Below are 27,921 nucleotides of genomic sequence, written 5' to 3' on the forward strand. Positions count from 1 at the left end.
TTCTATGACAATAAAGAAACCACAGCACACATCTAACTGAAACGAAGAAGTAAACCGTTAATGCCCAGAGCTGACTAAAACTGAGAACTACTGCATATTCAGCAGACAAATGATTGATACAGCTCATAGTCGCCATAGTCCACTTTTATTATTAACAAGTTCGCGTTTGGCTTGAAAAGCCTGAACTGTCCCATGTGGACATAGAGTCATATAGTAACCCTGCATTTCTGATTCAACACTGATCACAAGCATTTAAAAACATACATCTCAATTCTCAATCTGAAGAACAGCAAGTTCATTACGTTTTTATGAAGCCCATAAACACAACACAACTCTCAGGTAAAGCTGTCTGGTAATTTTTCAAGCAAATTGCTGTATGGGTCCTTTTCCAGCAATTTTCCCTACATTAAACCAACTGTCTCCAAATAGTTTTGAATTGCCCAACTTGGTAAAATTAAAAATAATAAATAAATAAATTATTTGCACAAACATGGCTAACCCAGAAACGCAGCTCCAACTAGCTAGTTTAGTTCTTCGTGAGATTTGGCCACCCTTATGTTTCCTCCACTTTCTTTACCACATCAGCTGTCTGTTCGGTGTGTCTGTGTTGATTGCTCAACCTTTCCCACCCCCACCAACTCGATGATATCTAAGCTGGCTCAGTCGAGCCTGGCTGCCCTGGATGTCAATTTCGGTTTTGTGTTGGTTGGTTACATTGCAAATTTAACTGTGGTTGTTACAGTTTGGTTACTTGTAGCTCTAGAGAGCAACAGAACTTAAATAAACGACGGGACTCTTGATTTCACCCTGAGCCAGTTGTGAAATAATACGTTATGCGCTTAAGAAATGGTTTCCCTCTGTGGATTGTTACTCGTTTCTGTCTACCCCCTTCTCCTCTTCTGTTCTGGGAGTCCTGTTAAAAAATGCACCGGCAAGACCTGTCAGAAGCGACCGCCAGTCGTATTGAGTAAGTCTTCATTTTAAATGTTATTTTCAGTTGTTATTGTACAGTCTCATCGACATATAAACGCACAATAAATATATGAAGCAATATGTTATTATCTACAATGTGTAGTCTGTACCGCACACAACAAAAGTTACCCCTCGAATACTTGGACTTTACAATGTGTTTTTGTTTACTATGATAATTTCCTATTTATTTTTTAATAATAATAATAATAATAATAAGATATATGCCAAAGGTACATAAATATTGTATACGTGTATTATATAATTGGCATGATGTTTGTTATTATTATTTTTGTGTTGTAATTAGAATGCTTTGGTCATTGTTGTTATAGTAGTAATATACATAGCTTAATGTTATTAATTATGAGCCTAATGTATAACAATTGCAGATAACAATGGAATAATATTATGTAACAATAGAATAGTTACGTAAACAGTCGTATTATAAGAGGTCTGGAGTGCTTTTTTTTTATTGTTTTACGTAACGTTAATGCATATACGAGCACAGGTCTACGTTTAATCAAACAAAACAAACGCTTTTGTATTAAAAACACACACTTGTTTGTAGATTTTATTTTCTAAAACAAACAAAATGTGCGCTTTAACCATACAATTCCCTTTGTACACCAGGTGTTCTCGTGTGTGTGTGTGTGTGTGTGTGTGTGTGTGTGTGTGTGTACATACATATATAATGTCGCACTTTTTTCAAATACTTTTTAGCGCACTTTTTTCAAGTGTTTTATTAAACGCAGACCTTAAAACTACAGAAAAGCAAACAAAGATTTCTCTCCACGAGAGTGAAATTGATTGGCTTTAAATGACGCTAACAGTATACTACCGTCAAATGAAGGATGATGGCAATAACAATATAAAAAGTATTTCAACTGGGTGGTGACTTGTGCGTCCAGAGGTAATGGCAGAGAGGCAGCCCGGCTACAGGATGTGTCAAGGTTTGTCATATGATTGCAGGTGGGAATCACGTGAAAGCTGTTCTCAAGATGTTTACAATCTGATCCGATAACACCCAGCCATTTCAAGTGGCGATACCACAAAGCACAAACCAAGTTTCAAGAAACCAATGGGGCAACGTTGCCGAGCACAATGCAAATAGGTACAATTGTAAAAGCGGTGGGGTCAACTAAGGTTGCCACCAATTGTTTCTATAGTACTAACTTGGCTTGCTTTTTTATGCAAGTTCGATCCCCTTTTGTTGTGCCTGAAAAACACAAACCCAATTGTTTCTTCTAACTTAGCTTGTGTTTTTGATACAAGTTAGAAGAAACAATTGGGCAACCTTGGCCCCCATCGGTTTTACAGTTGTGCCTATTTGCTTTGTGCTGGGCAAGGTTGCCCCAATGGCTTCTTGAAACTTGGCTTTTGTTTTTGATATCTCCCATTTAAATGGACCAATCCCAGACCCCATAGCCTGGCTCTGTGTGTGTGTGTGTGTGTGTGTGTGTGTGTGTGTGTGTGTGTTTTTTTTTTTTTTTTTTTTTAATTTAAATGTACATTCCAACTAGTTCCTTTATATAAAACCTGTTGGAAACAATTGTAAGGTAAGGTCAATGTCTGCATAATAAATACGGATACAGTTAGTTACAGTTTATTTGATCCTGTCTGTTATCTCCCTGCTAACCATTTTGAAAAGATATAGCCCATGAGAAGGCAGTAACCTCTTACTGCCTCCTTTTTAAGTGTGTGTGTGTTTTTTTTTTTTTAAGAATAGATTTCACATATAGCAGTGGTTTCATAAATAAAGATGTCCGTCTTCTGCAGAGGTGCATCGTTCCTTTTTGGTGTTTGGTGTTTTTCACCAGTTATTTTTCATACTGATAGAACAATGCACATTAGTGACACGTCTTTTTGTGCCACTGCCCTGTGTTGTATTTTATGGTTTATATTTGAATTTGATAACTTGGCATGCACAATTTTATTTAAATGTTTTGCTACTAGCTATGCTCATTTCTAATTATTGGTGGTTATGGATCGTAGCTCCTGGTGGTAATATTTCATTGGACATCATTTGAAAAAAAATCACCTGCTTTGTATTCTAGCTGGTTGCTCAAATCCAGAGAGGTTCTTAAAGGGAGTTTCCAAGATCATTTTGTTGATGATTTTTAAGGAATGGAAGTGACTGAACCTGTTCTGTGACCTGAATGCTACAGATGGTGTTTTGTAACCATCCCAAACCAGACGTGACTAATCCGGCTTGCTATATAATATGGGGAAGTTGGAATAACTTGGCAACTAATAGTGAACATCCCATAAAGGGAATAACCAGCAAGCCTTCAGCAGAGAGGGAAGCACTGCACTACAGACTTGAAGAAAGTGCACATTCCACAAAGTAAACTATAAGCTAACTAAACTACCTCAGCGGCAACACAAGCATTTCGCCCAAACATTCCCCAAACCCTTTAGGACTTGTTGCACTTCAGTTAGAATTGTCTGTTTTGGTCATCACACCCTACAGGGATGGAAATAAGACTCCTGTTGCATAGCAGTTTGATTCATTCCTGGTTTTACTAAGAGTTTAATAAGACGCACCTGAACTTGTTACCTATTAGGAGCATTATGAGTCTTATTACCATTATTGACCTGTTAACTTTTTGAGGCTTTAATGTTTATGAAGACCCCTTTGACCTCATTAGAGCTCTCAAACATGTCTTCTTTCCAAATACAGCTGGTACAGGAGAGATTCCTCATCTTGCCCTCATGCAACACTACCCCTAGTAGTAGATGTAAAAAAAGACATCAGTAAGAAGTAAAACAAGTGGTATTCCTTCATCCACTGGGGGCAAAGTGTTGTAAGGGGAAATCTCAATGTGCTGTACAGTATATAACTCATCCAACCGATGGACATTTTTTTGCATCTGTGATGTCCTTAGATGTCCTGTAATGGCATGTTCTGTGCACCTCATTCATTGACATTGCCAGTGCCTGGTTTGGAAGTCCTGACTTGTGTCCGTCTGTCTCGCAGTCCCGGGTGACCTGGGTAACCAGCTGGAAGCCAAGTTGGACAAGCCCAGTGTGGTGCACTACATGTGCTCCAAGAAGACCGAGGACTACTTCACCCTCTGGCTGAATCTGGAGCTACTCCTCCCACTTGTCATTGACTGCTGGATTGATAACATTCGGTAAGGTAGAGATTATTAAAAGTATTAGATCTATTCATTTTAACCCACTTAACGCCCAAGAAGATTTTTTTTGTGTGTAATGTGCAGCATTGTAACACTTCCCATTGCAACATGTTAAGTTTTGCACATCTTAGCAGTTGTAGGTCCAACTTTTTTACGGTTTGCGGTTTGGGTCAGAAGATGTCGGGCTCAGGTCTGAATTTGATTCCGCAGAAGAGAGGTAAATCAGAAGGGTGGAATTATTTTGGAATCGTAGCAAATGAAAATAATGAACATGTGACTGGATTCGTTGTTTGTAAAACTTGTCATTATGTTTTTGTGAACAACAGACACAAAACTGGTACATCCTGCGAAAGCACAGGTGTAACTCCCTTTCAACTGGTGGCACGAAAGGAATAGACAGGTATTTTATAGTAAAGTAAGTAGAGATAGTTAATGCTAAAATATATCCAGACCACTAGAGAAAACTACCACGCTGTATAGCCTATTTTATAAACTCAATCTGTGGAGAATGGTAGAGATATCTGTGTAAACAGCAGCTAAAGGACAAACACTTGCAAAATTATATGGCTAATGTTTTAAATACTATCATAGATAAGACAGTTCTTTAAAAAATCATGGCTGAGTTAATCTGCAATGTAAAATGGATAATATAAATACAAATGATTTCAGCTGGTTTGTTCCATAGATGTATGCATATGTTTACTGAAGAGCAAAGTACACACTGTGTATGTTTTTCTACAACATTTGATAAGTTGGGCCACACAAACTTATTGTAACAACAATCCCTTTTGCATGTATGATTTACAACATCAAGATTGTTGTCGCATTTTGAGCTTCAATTTCCTAACAGTAAAAATGATCTGTTAACAAATATTTTCAAGGCCTTTATGTATTGGCAGTTTTTGCAACGTTCTTTCACAAAAAAAAAATATAAAGTCCACCTTTAATTTTCTGGGCCAATACCGATTAGCCAAAGCATGAATTTCCCTTATTAGTGAGTAGAACCATGTAGCTCACTGTGCACAATCCGCTTGTCACCAGAGTTGTCCAGTGCTGTATTTCTGCAAATGTTGCCATTCCAGGAGCACCTGGAAGACTGTATTGATGGACATGCTGGACACCCGCTATCCTGTCCCTTATGAAGTCCCTGAGATCCTTTGATTTTTCCTGATTGTTTCTGAATAGTTGCACACCACATACAGACAACTCATGTCATATGACCACAAGATTTCCAGACATTGCAGACTAGGGGTTTTCTATCTAACTATATCCCTCTAGCTTATAAATGATGAAGCATGTCAGATATGAGCCATTGAGAGTATAAGCTTATGCTTTATAGTGCGGTGGAGCACTGGTTCTTATTTTACATTTGTTGTTGCCAGTCAGAGTCAAGTACAGCTGTTGCTGTATGTCCACAAGCTGACGTGTAGATTAAAGTTGGTTGGTTATTGAATCAACAGTGTTTGTGAGTTATTACATATGCTGTGCATGTAATATTGGTCGTGAAGATTTACTTTTTCATTCCCCTCATTGCTCCAACGCGGGTCCTCATTCAGAATGTGCACTCTCTGTTTGTGTCGCACACAGTGTGCATGATGATCACACTAAACTGCCTTATATTTTCCAAAATCTCCCACCAAACCCAGGCCCTAATAGACAGTTCAAAGTGCATTTTTTTCATTGTATGTGTGTGCACTGGTTTTGCATTTTTACCCGTGGTGGGGGAATATATGTCAATGAAGAAACCAGGGATGGCTAGCAGGATTTGAGCAATGTCACAACCAGTTCAGAAACTGGGTAACCCAGGAGTCCTCAGGTCTCATTTTATTAGAAATTGTCTGACTCTTAACATGTAATTTGTGTATTATTGTGACTGTATCTGCATTGTCTCTAGGTCATTTTTGGGTTCATGTCATTGAATAGGATCATGCTGTCATGATAACCTAATGAAAAAAACTAATATTGGTTTGGTAACCCACAGCAAGACTCTAAACAGATTGTTGCCTGTCACAGGGCTGTCATGCGAGTTTCTGTGTTTTATCAAAACCCCATGCGTCTGTAATGAAGTTATTTACAGTCTGAGCCAAAGATTGTGTACAAGATAACCCTGATCTGATCTGTCTACCAGATTCCATATAGGGTGAAATGAGCTGAGATGGTGGGGTAAAAAAACTTTTGCAAACCTTGTTCAGTTCCTCCCTGGTCAGTAAACAGTGGAACTTCACATTTTTAATTTTCAAACCACAGTCATGAAAGTAAAGGATGTTACGTGACTGTTCAGATTGCATGATTTCCCTTTGTTAGTAGTTTGTAGGGAACTTATAGATCCTAAACTGTATATATAAAACATCTTAAAGCCACTTAGGACCATATTTTAATGAAATCCAATGTTTTAGAAGAGGTCAAATGTGTTCATTTTACAAAACTGCAACCAACAACTAAGTTATATATTTCAAGTCATCTTAAAGAGTAAGTAGCGAGGTTCTGAAAAATATAGCATTCTACATCCCCACGTGTTTCTACAACTGTTTAAATAACGTACCTGTAATTTCTTTTCATTGTTCACTTTTACACTTGGAACTTTTTAAAGCCTGTTTCAAAGTTATTTTAAAAATGGCCGTTTTAGTGCACTGGGGTTTGAGATCTAATGCATAATTAATACATACTCTCTCTAACTCAATTCATTTTTGTCTTAACAAAATATTACTTAATTAAATGATCATTTGATCATATTATGCAGCATACGAGTAACCCATCAGGACCATCACAGCCTGCATATCTCAATACGTATTGTGACAGTAGTGTATCATGACATTAGTGTATCGTTAGACACGTATTGCCGAATAGTTGCGTGCTACTGTCACATAGCTTATATAGGTCTAGTAGTGAATCACATGACAACCTATGACCACATACATTTACAGACTAGGGGGTTTTCCAGGTTGTTGGCCAGCGCATAATGGAACATAATCAGACATCAATTGAGTGTGGTGTGTTTTGTTGTCCCTTTCCCCATTCAGACTGGTGTATAACCACACCACCAAGATGACAGAGTCCCCTCCAGGAGTGGATGTGAGGGTGCCGGGTTTCGGACAGACCTTCCCCCTCGAGTATCTTGACCCCAGCAAACGCAGCATGGGTAAGTAAGGGGCACTCAGGCCCACTTAAGTCTGCTGCTGTTTTTTTTACTCTGCCCTTGATTTTAAGAACATAAGAAGAGCATAAGAAAGTTTGTAAATGAGAGGAGGCCATTCGGCCCATCTTGCTCGTTTGGTTGTTAGTAGCTTATTGATCCCAGAATCTCATCAAGCAGCTTCTTCAAGGATCCCAGGGTGTCAGCTTTATCAACATTACTGGGGAGTTGATTCCATACTCTCACAATTCTCTGTGTAAAAAAGTGCCTCCTATTTTCTGTTCTGAATGCCCCATTGTCTAATCTCCATTTGTGACCCCTGGTCGAAAAAGTCCCTTGGGTTGACATTGTCAATACCTTTTAGAATTTTGAATGGTTGAATTAGGTCGCTGCGTAGTCTTCTTTGTTCAAGATTGAATAGATTAAATTCTTTTAGCCTGTCTGCATATCACATGCCTTTTAAACCCGGAATAATACTGGTCGCTCTTCTTTGCACTCTTTCTAGAGCAGCAATATCCTTTTTGTAGCGAGGTGACCAGAACGGAACACAATATTCAAGATGAGGTCTTACTAATGCATTGTACAGTTTTAACATTACTTCCCTTGATTTAAATTCAACACTTTTCACAATGTGTCCGAGCATCTTGTTAGCCTTTTTTATAGTTTCCCCACATTGTCTAGATGAAGACATTTCTGAGTCAACAAAAACTTCTAAGTCTGTTTCATAGAGTCCTCCTTTAATTTCAGTATCTCCCATATGATATTTATAATGCACATTTTTATTTCAAGCATGCAGTACCTTACACTTTTCTCTATTAAATGTCATTTGCCATGTGTCTGCCCAGTTCTGAATCTTGTCTAGATCATTTTGAATGACCTTTGCTGCTGCAACAGTGTTTGCCACTTCTCCTATTTTTGTGTCGTCTGCGAATTGAACAAGTTTGCTTACTATACCAGAATCTAAATTATTAATGTATTAGGAATAGCAGAGGACCTAATACTGATCCCTGAGTACTCCACTGGTTACCTCACTCCATTCTGAGGTTTCTCCTCTAATCAGTACTTTGTTTTCTACATGTTAACCACTCCCTAATCCATGTACATATGTTTCCTTGAATCCCTACTGCGTTCAGTTTGAGAATTAATCTTTTAGTTGGGACTTTGTCAAAAGCTTTCTGGAAATCTAAATAAACCATGTCATATGCTTGCAATTATCCATTATAGATGTTGCTTCCTCAAAAAAATCAAGCAGGTTAGTTAGACACGATCTCCCTTTCCTAAAACCATGTTGACTGTCTCCCAGGATACTGTTACCGTATAAGTAATTTTCCATTTTGGATCTTATTATAGTTTCCATAAGTTTGCATATAATAGAAGTCAGGCTTATTGGTCTGTAGTTACCTGGTTCAGTTTTGTTTCCCTTTTTGTGGATCGGTATTACAGTTGAAATTTTCCAGTCTGTCGGTACAACCCCTGTGTCAAGAGACTGTTGCATGATCTTGGTTAGTGGTTTGTAAATAACTTTTTTCATTTCTTTGAGTACTATTGGGAGGATCTCATCCGGCCCATTAAGAGCTCCTAGTCCCTTTAACACTTCTGCCTCGGTTATGCTATAGTTATTTAAAACTGGATAGGAACAGGTTGGCATGTGGGGCATGTTGTCCGTATCCTTCTTTGTAAAAACTTGTGAAAAGTAATCATTTAATATATTTGCTTTTTTTTTTTTTTCTTCATCTATGATTTTGCCATTTGTATCTCTTAGACATTTAGCCTCCTCTTTGAATGTTCTCTTGCTGTTGTAATATTGGAAAAACATTTTGGAATTGGTTTTAGCTCCCTTAGCAATGTTCATTTCTATTTCTCTCTTGGCATTTCTAACTTCCTTTTTGACTTGCGTTTGCAGTTCCGTGTACTCTTTCTGTGTACTTTGTTTTTGGTCCCTTTTTAACGCTCTGTAAATTTCCTTTTTTCACTGAATATTTTTTTTAATTGACCTATTAAACCATTTTGGCAATTTAGTTTTACATTTAGATTTGTCTACTTTTGGGATGTAATTGTTTTGCACCTCTAGTACTACATTTTTGAAGAACAGCCTTTTTCTGTGAATGTTTTCTCTATTTTACTCCAATCTACTTCTGTTAGTCTCTGTTTCATGCCTTCATAGTTTGCTTTTCTAAAATTGTAAACCTTAGCTTTAGTCATTACTTTTGGGGTTTTAAAAAGCACTTCAAATGAGACCATGTTGTGGTCTGAGTTTGCTAGTGGTTCTCTGACCTCTGTTTTAGTTATTCTGTCTTCGTTATTTGAAAAGATTAAATCAAGGCATGCCTCCCCTCTAGTCAGTGCCTTGACAAATTGTGTTAGGAAGCAGTCATTTGTCATTTCCACCATTTCAATTTCGTCCGTCGTGCTACCCACCGGGTTTTCCCATTTTATATGGGGGAAGTATAATCCCCCCCATTAGTATGGCTTCTCCTTTGCTACGCGCATTTCTAATGTCATTGTATAACAGATTATTTTCTGAATCTGGCTGTCTATAGCAGGCTGCTATTATTATGCCCTTTGAATTTTTGTCCGTTATTCTGACCCATATTGATTCAGCTTTATTTTCTTTGTCCAGGTTTAACACCTGGGCTTCAAGACTGTTTCTTATGTATAGCGCTACCCCTCCACCTCTTCTGTCCTGCCTGTCTTTCCTATACAGTGTATACCCACAAATATTATATTCGTCCCCATCACTCTCAGACAACCAAGTTTCTGTAACACCTATCACATCATAGTTACTTGTTAGTGCAGTAGCTTCAAGTTCTAAAATTTTGTTTCTGATACTTCTAGCATTTAGATAAATACATTTAATGGTTGTCTTACCTGAGTTGTTGTCCTTGTTTTGATGCGGTCTCCCTTCTGTTTTTTTGTTGATTTCTCCTCCCTTTCTAGTTTAAATGCTTCTGAACCTGCTTGAGGATCTTTTCTCCAAGTAGAATGGTTCCCTTTTTATTTAGGTGCAGTCCATGTAATTTCCTAATTTCAGATTGATCTATGATGTGTAACTAAAAATGTCAGCACAATCAGGATTATGTTTAAAAATGTATTTCCGCGTCACATGGCAAAGGTAACATAATGAGTTCCTTGTAAACTTTGCAATGTGTTCTGAAGCGCTTTAGGAATACTGGTCATCAGTGTTGTTTAGCGGTGCAGGGCCTGCCTGGCCTGTAGTACGGAAGGTAGTGGGGTTGAGTCCCAGAGGCATGCCCTTTAAATCCCAGATTTTCCGTTCTTTTAAAAGCAAATTGTTTAATATTAGTATTACTAAAATACTTGTATTGTCGTCACAGAATTCCTTCTTTGCTGCCATACTGCTGTAAAGCTAATAAGATTAGTCAATCTAAAAATACATCTTTAATTACTTTAAATGAGCTTTAAACGATTTGCAGTTAAAAAAAAAAAAAAAAAAGTGATGGCAATAAATGCATAAATAAGTCGCTTTAAGTCTGTTGTCTTAATATATTACACACTTCATTTAATATTCTATGGGGAAATGTATAATTTGAAATAATAATTTTAAAAAGTAATACTGCAAGGGTGGCCAACCGGCGTCTCCCGAGACGCATGCTGCTCTTTTGTGGTCAAAATGCGCTCTTCGTACTTCCCATATATTTCATTAAACAATAAATAAGTTTTATTTTTTTTATTTATGTATTTATTTATTATTCTGACCTTAGCCAATCAGCAGCGTGGTAGCAACACTTTTTTGTTACATAGCAACTCACCGTTAACTTCACTTTGAACAAGACCGGCTTCTGTTTTGTTCATAATGGTAGAAAAATTACAAAAAAGAAAATATGAAGATGAATATCGAACCACCTTACCGGAGTGGGAGAGTAATTAATTAATTTTTTTTGTTGAACGCAATGGAAAACTCCCGTGCCTTATTTGCCAGTGCCCGGTTGCATAAAACATCTTATTATTAAGTATTTCACTTAGCCAAGGGAAAGGGTTTACTGTACTTGTAAATCCTCTCCATGGCAACATTTGGGCAGTTAAGGAATGGCTGATTTAAAAAAAAAAAAAATAAAAAAATAAAAAAAAGAAACCCAAACTGAACAGATGGAATATAATGAAAGAAAGCAAATAATAACAGGCAAATGTCCGATTTTGCCAACTGCCATGAAGCGGAAGAAATTGGCAGAAATAACTGAATGTGTGAACGCAAGAAATTTAACGGTAAATCGCAGCATTCACGAGATGGAAAACAAAAAAAAAGGATATATATTCTGATTTCAGAAGAGCTTCACAAAAACCAGGTAAATCTACAAAGAATGTACTTGAAACATCTTGGTTTAAACAATTTGTATGTCTGTGTTTGCAACAAAAGTGAGAGCAGTATCTTGTATTTAGCAGAATTAACCATTAATCTCACTTAAGATGTTACGCAACCTACCAGATTTTTTTTTTTTTTTTTTAAATAAGTATACATTTTTTATAGTAATAAAAAGCCACCAGTTATGAAACAACAAAGTGCTACCGCAGTATTTAAAGAACAGGGAGCAATGCGTGATTTCATCTTGTTTGGGGTTGTTAAGCTGCTTCCAGCATTATACAGACATTTAAAAGACAGTATTTCGGTCAAATCAATATTGTTAATGTTATTAATTGCTCGTCATCCATTATATCCAAAGGATTTTCTCTCTGAAAATCCTTCTGATAAGTGTGGCTCTGTCTTCTTCAATTTCCAAAAACGCTGCCATACCGTTTTTTTTTTCGATTTAAGGGACCTCAATAGGACAGTTAAGTATTTTCACTTAGTTATACCCAAAAGTTGTTTTGTTCAATGGTTAACTAACTTAAAGGAAATACTTAAATACAAATATTACTTAAGTAGAACATTTGGGAAAATTAAGTGGAATTTCACTTAAGGAGTTATGCAACCGGGCACTTGTTTTATGTCAAAGTGAACGCTAGAACCTCCACGATAGTCATGCGTTATATGTGCTAATTTCCATTTAAATATGGTGTTTCTGCTGTGCCAATGTTAGATATTATGTTCGTGAATACATCTTTTGAGTTGTATCTTAGTTTGTATTTCATTTTCATATCGGTACTCATTAAAATATACCAGTCAAAATGACTGCTGACAGTAAAAAGCAAATGGATAAACAGACGCAAATGTTGACCAAATTTGCCAAACAATCTGAGACGGCGACTCTAGCCTACTCCTAACAAGTGGCCTGGAACGTTGCCCGTGCAAAAAAAACCCAACTCCGAAGGTGAGTTTGTGAAAACTTGCCTTAGGGATGTAATTTTTATCCTATGTCCAAACAACAATCCACTGCAAAAGCAAATTTCAGACCTGCAGCTCTCACCTCACACGGTAGAACCTATCCATCTCAGATCTAAATGTGACATTGAACTACAGCTGCATTCAGAACAGTGTGAGTAGTAAAGAATGCCAAAAGTCACACTGATGACAGATCCTGCCTGTATGTGGTATAAGAAAATAAACGATAGTTAGCTACTCACCCAAATAAGAAAAAACATAAAACAAAACTATGCTTTTATATATAGTGAAAATGTATTTGTTTGGATAGCAATATTACTTATGTACTGGAAAAAATAGGTCAGCTTCATTTAATAGTGTGTGTGTGTGTGTGTGTGTGTGTGTGATAGTAATTGTAGTAAAAAATAACAGTGAAATGCTAAATTAAGCACTTTTTAAAGTTTGTGGCTCTTTGTCACTGTACATTGTATTTCTTTTGGCTCTTGGTCTGTGAAAGGTTGGCTACCCCTGTAATACTGTATATAAAAACAACTATGTACTAGTATTCAACACTGTGTCATGGTTTTAACACAAGAGGGATGGTAAACATTGTTAATGGCATGCACCATTACAGTAGATAATTGATTTTTGTCCTTGGAAGCCTAGCTTCCTTCTCAGATTATAGCAGAGTTGGTCAAAGCCATGAACTCTGGTTAATTTAGCCTTGTGACATTCACATGATGGGAAAATGATTGGGACATGCCAGTGACTGACACACAGAAGTGATCATCTGGATAGGTGCAGTAGTTTGTCAGTAAATCTGCTTGTTACCAGAGGCCAAAGGCTGAAATGGCTTTCATGGGACAGCCTATTTATACAGTGATGACCTTTTATAACCCTGTGCTGGGGGTGTTTCTGAGCCCTCCCATGAACATACACAAGTGCGCACACTCCCACCCACCCATACCTATTATTTGGCTGGCTTCAGAGACCCTGTTTTGGACTAATCATGGACTACCTAATGCTACTCAAATACACTGCAACAGACCAAGGTCAATGCTTGCCTTTGAATTCTGATTTAACTTTTTGAAGTAATGGTTACAAAATAAACCTAGAAACAGAATCACAAAATAAAATGAGGTGGGGGTTGGGTTTGGTGGGGGGGGGGGGAGGGAGAGTGAGTACCTTTAGCATGTCTGATAAAGGTGAGCTCCCTTCTCTCTTTCAGGAATCTATTTCTACATGCTGGTGCAGACCATGGTGGAGTGGGGGTACACACGGGACGATGATGTGCGAGGGGCTCCCTACGACTGGCGCAAAGCCCCGAGTGAGTGCAAACCCTAAAACTCGCAGAAACCCTTGGAGTGAGACAGTTTACTGGCCTCATCTCTGGAGCCCAAGGTTCAAATCTAGTTTGAGTCAAAAAATGAAGTGAGTGTAGTGTTCTCAGCTTAGACTACAGATGGTCAAAGTGGTGTTACTTCATGCAGTCCTGCACAGGTTTCAATAGTGAGTACTCTACAAACATGGAGTACATTGAGATGAAGGGCTTTGCTGTGGAATGTTAAAAGGTAATTATTTAAAGCCATAAAGCCCTAAACCTGTTGGTTGAGGGGATTATTGTTGGAACAAGGGAGCTTCATCATCATCAGCAGTAGTAATCTTAGAACAGGAGTTGTTAATTAGTGTCATCTTTGTTGGGTCTTAAAGGACCCAAGTGTCTCTGCCTCAGTAACATGACTAGATAACCATTTCTGTATACCCTCAGCACTCTGTATAAAGAAGTGTCTCTTTCCTGTATCCACTTAATTTCCAACTGTATCCTCTGGTTCTGGTCCTGGTTAACTGTGTAATGAACATCTGACTTCCATAGAAATCAATGGCAAAGCAGTGTCCTGTTGTATAGTTTATAGTGAGGATGAAGGAATAACACACAAGACTTTATTATTTATAACCATCTTCGTGAGTGAAAATAACTGATACTGATAAAAGGTTCAATATAACATAAATATGTCAAAGTTCATTATGAAAACAAAACCTGTTATATATTTTGTTTAACTGAGTATTTAATTGAAGTTTGCATTTCCATGCTTGGCAATGGGGACTTGTTTGCTGCTTGGAAGCAGAGTGAGCAGCTGTGATGTCACTGTGAGGTGTTGGGGGCTGAGCTGTCAAGCTTTCATTGAATCCTATTTTAACACTTGCTGTGTATCCATGGTTGAGTTTGGGTTCTATGCAGTAGTGGTTTTAAATCTTTCTCTTCTGTTGGCAGATGAAAACCATGACTATTTTGTAGCACTGAAGAAGATGATTGAGGTTATGGCAGAGAAATTTGGGGGTCCAGTGGTCCTGATCGCTCACAGCATGGGCAACATGTACACTCTCTACTTTCTCAACCAGCAGCCGCAGGCATGGAAGGATCACTACGTCAAGACCTATGTGGCCCTTGGACCACCGTGGGGGGGGGTGGCCAAAACGCTGCATGTGCTGGCCACAGGTACGACACTCCCAGGCGCATCCTCTTAAGCGATTTCTTTTGAAGACTTAATAACAAAAACATCCTCTTATATTAGCTAAAAATCTGAATAATCTGCCCCTTATTGCTTTACTGTTGATTTTGGTATTCCAGACTAAAGATGATGAGCAGTCTGTTGCCTTGTGTGTGTATAGTAACTGATAAATCTCCACAAAAGCATTGAGTTCGTGATCTACCCTGGTCCTCTATCTGAAAAATAAGAATTATTTCCCTGTTGTCCACTTGCAGGAGACAACAACCGGATCCCTGTGATCAGCAATCTAAAGATTCGCGACCAGCAGCGGTCGGCCGTCTCTACCAACTGGCTGCTGCCCTACAACAACACCTGGCCTGCGGACCAAGTCTTGGTGATCACTCCCAAGGCCAACTACACCCTCCATGACTACCAGCAATTCTACAATGACATCAACTTCCAAGATGGCTGGCTGATGCGCCAGAACACAGAGCCTCTGGTATACAGCCTCGAGGCCCCCAGGGTGGCAGTGCACTGCCTGTATGGGACTGGGGTTGACACTCCTGAATCATTCGTCTACTCTGAATTTCCTGACAAGGACCCCAAGGTCCAGTTTGGGGATGGGGATGGCACAGTTAACCTGGTGAGTGCCCTGCAGTGCAGGCGCTGGATTGGACAGCAGAAACAGACAGTCCAACTCAAGGAGCTGAGGGGCAACGAGCACATTGCAATGCTTTCTAACTTAACTACCATCAGCTATGTCAAACAGGTGCTGTTTACACCTTGAGAAGTAGGTCCTCTTTGAACTCTAGGTGTTATCACTTGCAAATCCAATTACTTGCATCAAGAATGCCCTGTTGGCATTGAAGTTGGTCCTGTTTGAATCCCAAGAATTATGGATTACACCCCACAGCCTTTGCTTTAACCCAGCTCACCTGGGCTTCTATCAAACCGGTCACACCACCCTGCCAAAACTTACAATACTCTACCATGTGTGCCTCTCTATTTAAGTCAAACCTTTGCAAGCCTTTTGGAATTCCATCTTCATAGTCCTTAACAAATGTTATAGCAATGCACTGAATTTTGTTTAATTTTCTAACTTGCAAAAAAAATTGCCAGCAACTGCCATTTATTTATTTTTTAATTTATTTAGTGTATCCAATTATTTTTTTTTTTTACATTCTCCCAATTTGGAATGCCCAATCTCCATTGAGATACCACCACCCCCCCATTAAGTAGGGGGAACACTATCTAAAATTTGATAAATACTTAGGGAAAAAAAAAAAAAAAAAGTCCCTTCCTCTTATGGGAACGAGTTTAATAGCTACAGGGCCTGAAGGATGCTGCCCAATGGTGACATCATTCTTACATGGTCGCAAGACTCAATCCAATGGAGCGTGTTCAGAGAAAGCAGTTTTAGTGTTATCATTTTAACTGATTCATGTGTTTAATGAAAGTGCTGACTTTATTATATTTAGTGAAATATCTTTAAAATAATTAATTCTAAATAGTTGCTCCAATTTTAGCCGGTTGCTAAAGCACACGCTAATATCTATGAATTACAGCCGCATGGAGTAGAGGGCTTCAGTAGAAAATGTTTTCCTATATAAATCAGTTGTCTTTACAGAGTCTTTAAATGCATGTGTATACATCACGCAGTACCAGAGGATGGAGTCCCACATGCTGAAATATTAATATACAGCTTTTACCAGAATCAACAGCCTCCCCTGGAGCAGCCAAGTAGATATTTCCACAGTAACACAGCAAGACAGTTAGCAGAATAGAAGGTCTTGATTGAACATTGATTAGAGACTCAGGTACATTATGTACTGACACTGTGAAAAGGGAAGACTTTTGGGTTTTGGGTAGCTGCCTCACCATCCAAGATCAAACTAAACTAAGAGCTAAACAAAAAAAGTAAAAACAATTTGCAATGTGTTCACTTACTAATTTAGTTTTTTAATATATATGGTTTTTTTTCAAAGATGTCGCTATTATTTTTAGAATTGCAGTGGCCGATTCCTTAAGTCACGCATTAAACAAATTCAGTAAAATCATAATTTTAATGTTAATAGGTTTTCCCGTAAATTTGTTAGCAGAAAATACTGTGTTTTGCTTCTTGTAATTGTAATGTGTCCATATTGTCACAATTGTATTAATTTATTTAAGTGTAAATTATTAGAACATTTTTAAATCCATTTTAAATCAAAACATTAGCTTTTAGGGTTATACCCGATGAAAGAGCCCCGATATATTAAGTGCTCAAATTATTTTGAAAATGATACTGTGGGCTGTACTAGTTATCTGTGTATTGAAATACCCTTGTATGAAGATTAATTCATCCTTAGCCTTTTACAAATTCTCAGGGGAACTGAAACTGTAAGCTAACTGTCTGCCAAAAGAGCTCTTACACTTTGACATTGTGTTCATTTTAACTGTACTGGATAGTGTGTATAGGTTAGTGCAAATCCCACAGCAACTTATGAATTCCTGCATTTAATAACTCGCTCAGAACCTCAGCCTTATTTCACAAAGAGGAATGCAGTAATTCATCAGCAATGATCGCTATAATTGGATGTTGGTGAATAATCTGACTTCTAGCGCTTTAAGAAAATTAAAGTGGCAGTCGTCCTTTTATTAGGCTGTTTTAACTTGCCTTATAACAAAAGCAACAAATTTGTATATCTTAAATGCTATTCTTTTTTATTAGAATCGCTTTAAATATCGTTTTCTGTTGCAGACATTACAACCTGGAGACTGAAAACTCAAAAGTACTTTAGTCTGTCAGTACAGCTCTCAGGCATGTCTTCTCTAAGTTCAATTGGTACAGCAGTGTAACCTTTCCCCCTGCAACACTCTGCCCCTAGTGGGTCTAAGAAATACCACATAGAACAAAGGTGGTTTCTTACATCTACTGGGGCAGGGGGAAAGGTTAATTGTAACACCGGTGTATCAGTTGAACTTATAGAATGCATGTTTGAGTGCAGCATTAAGGCCACAGGGATCCTTTTAAAAACTCATCAGTCTAAAAGTTGAATAATGGTGGTGCCATGCATTTTTATTTAATTCAAGACCAGGATGTGATGAATTTTAGAAATAAAAAAAAAAAAAAAAAAAAAATATTTTTGTGACGCTGCAATACTAGCTTCCTGTGATATTTAGAGTGGTATGTGGGGACATGTGTTTCTATTCTGTAGCCAGTTGTACCTCTTGCCTTGCTGCACGTAATAGTTATACTCAATATAATGGTTCAGTACAGAAATGATTTATTTACCAGGATGGATGAACGAGTGACCAGTCCTGTGAACTCGCTTCAGAACGTTGTGGGAGAACTTGGGATACAGTCCAGTGTTGTTAGGACTGGGGTGACAACAGTCAGCATCTAAAACACTTTCACTAGAAAGGCAGCAGTTTTTGTACCTCTGTATTTAAAAGAACACTTGCTATACTATGTATCCATTGACCCTTTCCTCTACTGGTTTTTGCACAAAGAGTTTTACACCTTCATGTGCCTCATGCCTATTTTCTAAAATGATAAATAAGCTAAGCACCATTCAGTGGCAACAGTGGAATCCAGATCATGAACGCTGATCTCAAAACCAGTGCATCAATTAGAACTACCGGTAATCATCTGCTCCGCAACGGAATAATTACCGACGTAACTCTTTTTTGTATATTTCTGAGTCATCAACTACTGTCAAGAAGTTGGATTCACATGTTTTTTTTTGTTCCCCTGCCCCACTGCATGAACAGTAGCTGTTCACATTATTATTTGGCCAATTTCCGTATGCCTCATGAAAAATGCCATGTTTTCATCTGTGCCATTGTACCAGTTTACTTATTTCTGGTAATAAATAATGCATCTATGCATAAAATCTTTGAAAATCTGGAAATGTGGCATACATACTGTATATGGTAAACCTTGTGTAGCATCCATGATTATGAGGGCCAAATTTTATATTATTGTCTGCACAATGCAGTCATGTCAGTAATTTTAAGTTTTGCGTATGAATGTCTGATACTATAAACCTGCCCCACAATGTTTATTTACTGATTTGATAAATGTACTTTCACAGTAAACCAAAAAAAAAAATAATTTGTTTTTTTTTTTTTTTTTTTTTTTTTTCTCAAACAGAAAGCAACTACACATCACTTGTTTTGTTACTTTCTTTTTGGGATCTCTCCAGTACCAGAGGATACAGTGGTACTGTCAAGTCAATTTGCACAACAGTTATTACACAGATATATATTTTTTTTTAATCAGAAGGTTGAAAGCAAATTTACAGATCAAGACGACAAACAAAACTCAAGCACTATCTTAAAAATCATCAGCTATATTCTTAAAAGAAAACAGAACAATATGTTATTGATTATCAATACAGTAAATATGTGTGTAAGATAGGTAAGCTTGTGATGATGGTTGTGACCTGCAGTTCCTAAAAACACCCTCATAGGTTCTCAGAGCAGACACCCAAGCACCAAGCCAGGCTGACGTGGAATGATGGATTCCGTGAAAGCACAGAGAAACATGCAGTTACAGGCCAGCTGTTCCTAAAGCCTGAACTAAATCACAGATCAGCATTTTGGCCAATTCCTTGTGTTAATAAAGCAAAATATTGTAAAAATTATGACTACCTATGAATAGCAGCTTTAACCATTCCATGTTTTGCAATGAGATTCTTTTAACGCTTATTGTAAAAAAAAAAAAACTTGGAAAGGCTTAATCTGTGGATAAAATGGCACACCTGGTTTGAAGGCTGAGAATAATGAAACCCGGGTCAATTCACTTTCAGTTGATTAATATAATTTTTAAATAGCTATTACACAATAGATACAAATAAATACATTGTCAAATAATACCCAGTGCTCGCCCAGTTTCAAGTAGATGATTGATCCCAGAATTGCCTTGTTGGATTTTAATGGATCACAGTGACTCAGTAGCAACAATGTAACCCTTTACATACACTTATCTCAGTCTCACTTTCCTATGTCTCTCCTTAGTCTTCTCTCAATTTCAAACTGTAACTTGGTCTGTATGTTTTGCTTCAGAAATTGGTACCGCATTGGCAATTTGCCTGTCAGTTTGGACCTCTTCCATCTTGAAAATAACCTCCTTGGGTAGATGCCGCCTGGAATGTTTTATCAAAATTATTTTTTATAAATACAATAAAAGTACCCGTCTACAACGGATTCATGCATATTTCATAAAAACAACTTTGAAAAAAAGATTATTTAAATACCTGAGAGAGTTAAAGCTTTGTGAATAAGGCCAGTTATGGGATTTCTTTCATAGAACCCCACTGACCTGGTGAAATGTGCTCAGGCTGAACTCCTGCATGGTCCTGTTGATCGCTCGGACCATCCCAAGCACCTGAGCACTTCCTGCTCTCAGATCCAGCTCCAGGAAGGTCCTAGAGGAGAAACCAGAGAAGTGTGCTACCAGGACTGTTGATCATTTAACAGGCCCTGGTTAATTAGTTTTTGTTATAATTTTTTCTTTTGTAATTTTAGTCCCTTTTGTCATTTTCAAAAGTATAAATCTGCTTTTTTTTTTTTTTTTTTATGAATTGCAATATTTCTAATGTAAACACAAAACGGTTTTGTATTTTTTTTTTTTTTTTACAGCGTACACCAGAATCTATTCCTATGGCTTCTTCACTGCTGAAGAAAAAACAAACATACTTCAAACTCATGCAGTAGAAAGCAAATACAAAAAGATGGCTGACTGTTTCTGTCGGTTTATATTTTTTATCAAGGCTAAACTGGCCGTGTTAAATTAGTCTGTTTAGTTTATCTGTAGGGACAGCTTTCTCTCTAACATGCTTGCTGCTGGAGGTGCATCAAACTAAATAAATTAGTAATACTTTCAGAAACAACACATTAATAACATTCATAATATACAGACTCGGTTATATCTCCGAAAAAAAAGAGGACTTCCTTTCTAAAAAAAACCTCAACTTTTAGTAATACTGAAACCCTCTTAACACAGGGCCAGTTCTGCTTTCAATAATAATACACAACCTATACAATACGCCTTCTGGTAATTTACAGACAGCAAGGGTGACCATCTTTTCACAATTCCAAAACGGGACACCTGCCATTTCTTATGCTGGGGTATATTTACTTATTTTTTTTTTTACTTTTATTTTTTACTGTTTCCCCTGAAGAGCGGGGGGGGGGCACAGGGAGGGAGCAATGTGGCCACCTGACGGGACACCTCATGTTCCCAGTGGGATCTTTGCAGTACCTCTTCCAAAAGTATGACCTACATGCTCCGTCCCTCTATTTATTTTATATGGATGTACCATATATTTTCAACATATAAAATAAATATGTGGATTACAGACTAAAATATATTTTAAATATATCCCTTGTATTTAAAATATATAAAAAAAGGGGCCAATTTCTATATATGAAAAATATAAGGATTATACTTTTCTACCATATATTAACATTTTTTTTTTTGTTTTTTTGTTTTTTAATTACATACTTTAACATCATGTATTTTGTGATGAATTTAAACGTCTTAAAGGGGAGAAAACTGCATGTTCTTTGTGTTCCACTGGCTACCCTGAAGCACATTCTTACACAGGTGGCTCTGAGCCAGGGTCGCTTCTTGGCATGACCAGGTGCTGCAATGCTTGGTGTTAGCCCTGGTAGAATTGCGTAATGAATAAGATCAATAGCTTACTGCCAATATCAGCGATAGCTGGCACCCAGAGAACGACATTCCTCCTTCCAGGACAGCAACCAACAGGAAAAAGGTTATTAGAACTAAGATTCACTTGGAACAATTAGAGGCTGCTAGAGATTGGAGAATGCTGGCAGATGCAGTCCAATATTAACAAGATGAAATAACAACTATTCTCATGTAATAAAACATAAGAAGTGAAATGATCTTTCTGAAATGCTGTTTAATTAAAATTTTAGTTTTAAGTTTTTGGGGTTTTTTTCTCCGAGGCCCCCAACTGCATTAAAACAGACACATCACACTCAGAACTGCTTGTATGATGATGATAGATTATTTGCACTGCTCTATGACGACCCTAGTGGCATAGTGACACAGGCAGTGATGATTACAGTGGGGCAGATTACTAGGAACTGGCTTTCCTGCTGTAGCGCATGTGCGCAGAACGCTTTAGATAGGTAGGGTATTTTCCATTAGACAGGCAATTGATGCTTGTCCCCAATGTAGAGTAGCTTGGTCCAGATTTTACTGATAGCTTAATTGGTCACACCTTGCTTGTAACAACAGGCAAAAAACAAAGCAGGAGGATCCTTATTTCCAACAACAGCATTTAATATAGAGTCAGTAGTCTTTGCAAGGTGCTTATATTGGTAACTATTCCACCTCTTACAGATAACCCCATGCAAACATGCTGTTTCATCAAGTGCCTCCGAAGGGCAGTGATGTCTCCCTGACACCTTTTGTGTATTATAAGGTGCTCATAAACACAGACCTTACATGTGCTGGTTCTATCTAACACATTAACAGATTAATCATAACCAGTGACTAAAACACAACTCTACTACGGATCTGTGTCCATGCCCAGGTTCCTCTTTTCAGTCACTCAGTGTCACCTCCTCGGGCTGCTTTTTTTCATGCCTGCATACAGGCTCCTGGGGCAGTATACGTCCATGCATGTTCCCTGGTTCGTACGCCGTTGGGAAGCTCCTGTGGGTGCATGCTGTATGCAGGTTTCCGGTGTGTGTTGTGTATGTGGATTATTGCAGATTCAGCTTCCCGGGTTGGCGGCTGTTTTTGCTGCCGTTTTCTGGGAGACGGGACCGCTTAACCGGGAGAGAAAGAAAAGTAATCGCAGGCTTCCGGGGATACCAGGGCGGTTCAAACACAAAGTAAATATAAATATATATATTTAAACAGTCTGTGCTAAACAGAAAGACGTTTTACAGAGCGGGACAGGGCGCAAGGAGAGAGAGCGGCCTGGATTTACATCGACGGGTTGCCTACTGACGAGAGTCTGCGGATCTGCAGAGAGGAACAGGCCTGGTCTCTCATTAATCCCGAAAGCAAAAAAAAAACATCGCATTTACTGGAAGAATAAAATAATTCGAAAACAGGTACGTATCAGCATCAGATTGAACTCCCAATTAATAGATTAATAAATACAAATATCCTTTTTTTTTTAGTAATAGGCGTCAATAATGACGTTTAGCCATTGATATGATTTCATTGTGATTGTTTATGCAAAAAAAAAGAAACAACAACACTGGGAGGGTGGATTGTTAAACAGTTTATATTGCGCTTTTAAATCGGAGGAAACTATAAACGCGTGTTAGAAAATAGAAAGCATTAAAAGGATGGAATGCGTTCGCAGTTATTGAGGTAAAACTTTCGGTTATTGCAAAGAAAGAGGAAGTTGCCCTTCATTAAAATTCAAATTCGACACAATCCTTTACATCGAAGTACCGGCTTAGTGAAAATATGAAGGATTTGAATTCGCTTTATAACTGGGATTCAAAAATAAATAAATAAATATGGTGTTATATTCGGGCATTTCATTTCTGTTATCTGCTTGAAATCCCGAAACCCGGTGTGTAGGCTTCGATTTCTGAAGTGAACGAGACTTCAGCCCCAAGGGTAACCCAGCAATCTGCACGATATCTTTCTGCTGCTATTCAGATGTCCGCTGAACGCGATTATTCTGCACCAGATGAAATAGAATCAGTAAACGGGCTACCACATCTTCGAAATATTAATTATTAAACAAAACTAGATGGATTTATTGTATTACGTTATATATTGTACTACCAACCCAAAATTGTTTTATTGGCACTTATATTTACACGTTTTGACAACTGATTTGAGAAAAAAGCCATATTGTTGTAGGTCTAACAAAATGAAATAATTGTGGTCTGGTTTGTGAAATAGAATTGATGGTATTTGATAAATATTATTGTAGGTAGCAGTGGAAAATATTCTTTTATTTTCTAGTGATGAAGCATGATTGTTTGTAATGTGTAGCTTTATGAAAGCCATTCTAAAATGTTGTAACTTTTTTTTTGTACTGTAGATAGTGAAATAGTAACGTAACAGGACTACTATTACTGCCTAGCAGTAAAGTATAGTTCATATTGCTGTAATATTAGAGGTTTGTTTGATGTAGAAAATGCAAGACATTATTGTATTCTATCCAAGTCATTTTCTGTTGTTTACATTAAATCCCACTTTGGCACAGAGCATTAGTCAGTCGTTTTTGCTTTCTAAACTGGCACCAGAGAAGGGAATGCCATTGTTACCATTGGCAGAGTAACTGCTAGACAGTGTCACCATTCCCCAGGTTCATGTATGCGCAACTGCCATTGGCCCTAACGTCATACCCTACTGGAATATGCAGAAGAATATGCAAAAGAGTGGACAATAAGTTTGGGTTGAACATTTCTGAAGCTGGATGCTGCATCTCGCTTTCGAGTTTTACTTTTATCGAGAGAACCACTTCTCCAATTGTGATGATACTAGTTAAGGTCCTCTTTAAGCACACAATATAAAATATATATCATTTCAGGATATGTATTGGGCTGTAGACCCAGTTGTCTCTCTGTATTCCACACTCTCTTTTTTATTAATATAGAGGACATGTATTTTAGACATTGAGTATAAAAACCATCTATAACACACTTATGTTTTTACATATATCTAGAGAACCATAAGTCCAATTGCCTTGACATTCTTAGCACAGGTGTGCCAGAAACTGGAGTAAAGAGGACCCTGTTTGTCTGTCTCTGTCCAGGCATCACATGTAGAGAAGCACTTAACCAATTGTTATGAATATGGAATAGGACATTCTTTAGCTACTGGGGAAAATCAGAAAATGAAAGGCAGCTGTCCACCTCATATTTTTACCTTCACATAGGTCATAGTGATTAACCTTCTCCTATTCCTGATGGCTTTGATTTTGAATTGCAACCTGGGAAATTAATGACACCGAAATGATTATTTTAAAGTGGTTTAAATATTACAATTTTAGTTAACTGGCTTCCCACTAAATAGTTTGACAATAATTTTTTTTTTTTTTTTACTTATTTCCACAGATAATGTCTAACTCAGAGTTCACATGAATTCTTCATAAGAAAACACAAAGGGAAACGTGACATTTTCAAAGATGCTTAGACTTCTAGATGCCAGAACATCAGCCTAGTTTAAGGTGTTTGATCTTTTGAATGAAGAAATAAAAAAAAATACCTTTTAACTGATGCCCTTCGCAGAATTTGGGTGTACTTGTAAAGCTGGTTGCTTATCCCTACGAACAAAGTTAAGCACATTATTGGATTTTAACTCCCTTTTGTTTGTTCCTGTGGGCCACCTATCTTCACTAAAAAGGACTCTACTCAGAAGAAACTGATCTCTCCTCTGGGAAGGATTTCTCCACCCAGACCCCTTCCATCAGCTGTGTTTGACACCCAATGATATAAAGTCGTCGTCCCCCCCCCCCCCCCCCCCCATCTTGAACCCTGAATCCCTACTCACGTGTCAGGATGACGGAGGCGTGGCAACAGCATGCTGTGGCCCCTCCCCCCGTGGTGCACACCATCCCACCCGGTGCAGAGAGTGCACTGGGGTGTGCAGTCTACGGGATCGTCCTGCAGCCAGACCCCACCCTACAACAGCAGCAACAGCAGCAGCAGCAACATGCTGCCCAGGCACAGCAGTCCGCCCTTCAGGTTGGGGAAGGTGGGCATAAGTGCGGGGCTTGTGGCCATGACATCTCTCATCTGGCCAACCCTCATGAGCACCAGTGTATGGTGGGCCAGGACCGTTCCTTCCAGTGCACTCAGTGCCTCAAAATCTTCCACCAGGCTACCGACCTTCTGGAACACCAGTGTGTCCAGGTAGAGCAGAAACCCTTTGTCTGTGGGGTGTGCAAGATGGGCTTCTCTCTCCTCACCTCCCTGGCCCAGCACCACAATGCTCACAGCAGCACTAACCCCATGAAATGCTCCATCTGTGAGAAGACCTATAGGCCAAACTCAGCAGGGGCTGGTAACACCACCCCAACATCTTCAGCTGGCAATCCTCAGCAGCCCTCTGTCGAGGTCCCTGATAGGTCAGGGGCAGTAGTAGGAGGAACTGCCAGCGCAGGAGGTGTAGTAGTGGGTGCCTCAGCCCCGACAGAATTTGAGGCCTCCTCCCCTGACCGACCATACAAATGCTCAATCTGCCAGAAGGGTTTCCGGCACCTGTCGGAGCTGTCACGGCACGAGCGAGTGCATACAGGAGAGAAGCCATACAAGTGTGATGCCTGCGATAAGAGTTTCAGCCAGTCTTCGCATCTGGCGCACCATCAGCGCACCCACAGTGCTGAGCGACCCTACAAGTGCGCGGCCTGCGAGAAGAGCTTCAAGCACCGATCCCACCTTGTGCGTCACATGTACGCCCATTCCGGAGAGCACCTCTTCAAGTGCAACCTGTGTGAGATGCACTTCAAGGAGTCCTCTGAGCTCCTGCACCACCAGTGCACCCCAGCGGGAGAGAGGCCCTTCCGTTGCGCCACCTGCGGCAAGGGGTTCAAGCGCCCCTCAGACCTGCGGCAGCACGAGCGCACCCACTCTGAGGAACGTCCCTTTCAGTGTGAAGAGTGTCAGATGAGCTTCAAGCAACAGTACGCTCTGGTGCGGCACCGGCGCACCCACAAGACCCATGACCGCCCTTTCAAGTGCAACCTATGTGACAAGGGCTTCCTGCAGCCCTCTCACTTGCTCTACCACCAGCATGTGCATGGCATTGAGAGCCTCTTCAAGTGTGCATCCTGCCAGAAAGGCTTTAGTCAGTCCGGGGACTTGCTGCGGCACAAGTGTGGTGGTGCAGCCTCAGCCATTGCTGCTGTGGACAGGCCGTACAAATGCGATATTTGCGGCAAGGCTTACAAGAAGTCCTCCACCCTTCAGCGGCACCAGAACTCGCACTGTGCTGAGAAGCCACTCAAGTGCACCCTCTGTGACCGACGGTTCTTGTCCTCCTCTGAGTTTGTGCAGCACCGCTGTGATCCGGCACGTGAAAAACCACTCAAGTGTCCGGACTGCGAGAAGCGATTCAAGTACTCCTCTGATCTGCAGAGGCACCGACGTGTCCACACCGGGGAGAAGCCATTCAAGTGCCCCAGCTGTGACAAAGGGTTCAAGCAGCGGGAGCACCTGGCCAAGCACCAGAGTGTGCACGCGCGGGAGGCCCAGTTTAAGTGTGTCTGGTGCGGCGAGCGCTTCGGAGATCTTGGGGCACTGCAAGAGCATAGTGTCCAGCACACTGCCGAGGGAGGCGGTTACCCTGTCCCACCCTGCATACAGTAACTGGCGAGCGCAGATACACCACTAACCCATACTCAGACCTCCCCACTACCACCCCTTACAGTCTGGGACATTGACTGTCAGAGAGACTGGTCACACTTTTTTGCAGCATATGTATGTGTGTTTGGTCAGTGGGGGTACCTCCCTTCTTTAAAGACCTATTTTTTTATATTGTTTTCCACCAGCTAGCTCAACTCTCCTTCCTTCTTGACCCCAGACTGGGTTATAACTGGGAAAAAGTATTGTTTTACTGGGGGGAATAAGGGGGGCAACCAGCCACTATCCCTACTTCTGAGACAGCTTTATTTGGGTACGGGGATTCATTTTATTCAATGGGATAATACTGCTTGATGAACAAGATTTGTATGGCCACTCTCCTCCCCCGCAACTTTTTTTATTCAGATTAAAAAAAAATAATAATTTTTAATTAATTATAATATACAAATATACAATTATATATATACAATCCCTCATTGCAGTTATATATATATTATATATATATATATAAACTGCAATGAGGGATTGTCCGTTTTCTAATGGGGAAACACAGGCCTAGACAACCCTTTTTTGGGGTCTAATTTCAACTGTAATGAAAAGTTTTTGTATTTTTCTGAAAATGACTAACTCCCCCTT

General features: G+C 39.2%; 2 protein-coding genes across 3 annotated transcripts; both read left to right on the forward strand.

Annotated features, from left to right (window-relative positions):
- The first annotated feature begins 649 nt into the window (after positions 1–649).
- Positions 650–18,490, forward strand: pla2g15 (phospholipase A2, group XV). 2 transcript variants are annotated; one of them, XM_041268840.1, is made up of 6 exons: positions 650–967; positions 3,947–4,103; positions 7,127–7,245; positions 13,725–13,823; positions 14,769–14,993; positions 15,261–18,490. In XM_041268840.1, exons 1-6 carry the CDS (start codon positions 847–849, stop codon positions 15,770–15,772), a joined length of 1,233 nt encoding a protein of 410 aa, XP_041124774.1. In that variant the 5' UTR covers positions 650–846; the 3' UTR covers positions 15,773–18,490. The 2 variants fall into 2 exon arrangements, with proteins under 2 accessions (XP_041124774.1, XP_041124775.1); XM_041268841.1 differs by lacking the exon at positions 13,725–13,823.
- Positions 18,491–22,706: 4,216 nt separating this feature from the next.
- On the forward strand, positions 22,707–27,649 carry LOC121325601 (zinc finger protein 319-like). Its single transcript, XM_041268404.1, has 2 exons — positions 22,707–23,067; positions 25,039–27,649. The coding sequence occupies exon 2, from the start codon at positions 25,483–25,485 to the stop codon at positions 27,289–27,291; it is 1,809 nt and encodes a 602-aa protein (XP_041124338.1). The 5' UTR covers positions 22,707–23,067; positions 25,039–25,482; the 3' UTR covers positions 27,292–27,649.
- Positions 27,650–27,921: the final 272 nt, after the last annotated feature.

The sequence above is a fragment of the Polyodon spathula genome, chromosome 13 (assembly GCF_017654505.1).
Source record: "Polyodon spathula isolate WHYD16114869_AA chromosome 13, ASM1765450v1, whole genome shotgun sequence".
In the NCBI taxonomy this organism is placed as follows: Eukaryota; Metazoa; Chordata; class Actinopteri; order Acipenseriformes; family Polyodontidae; genus Polyodon; species Polyodon spathula.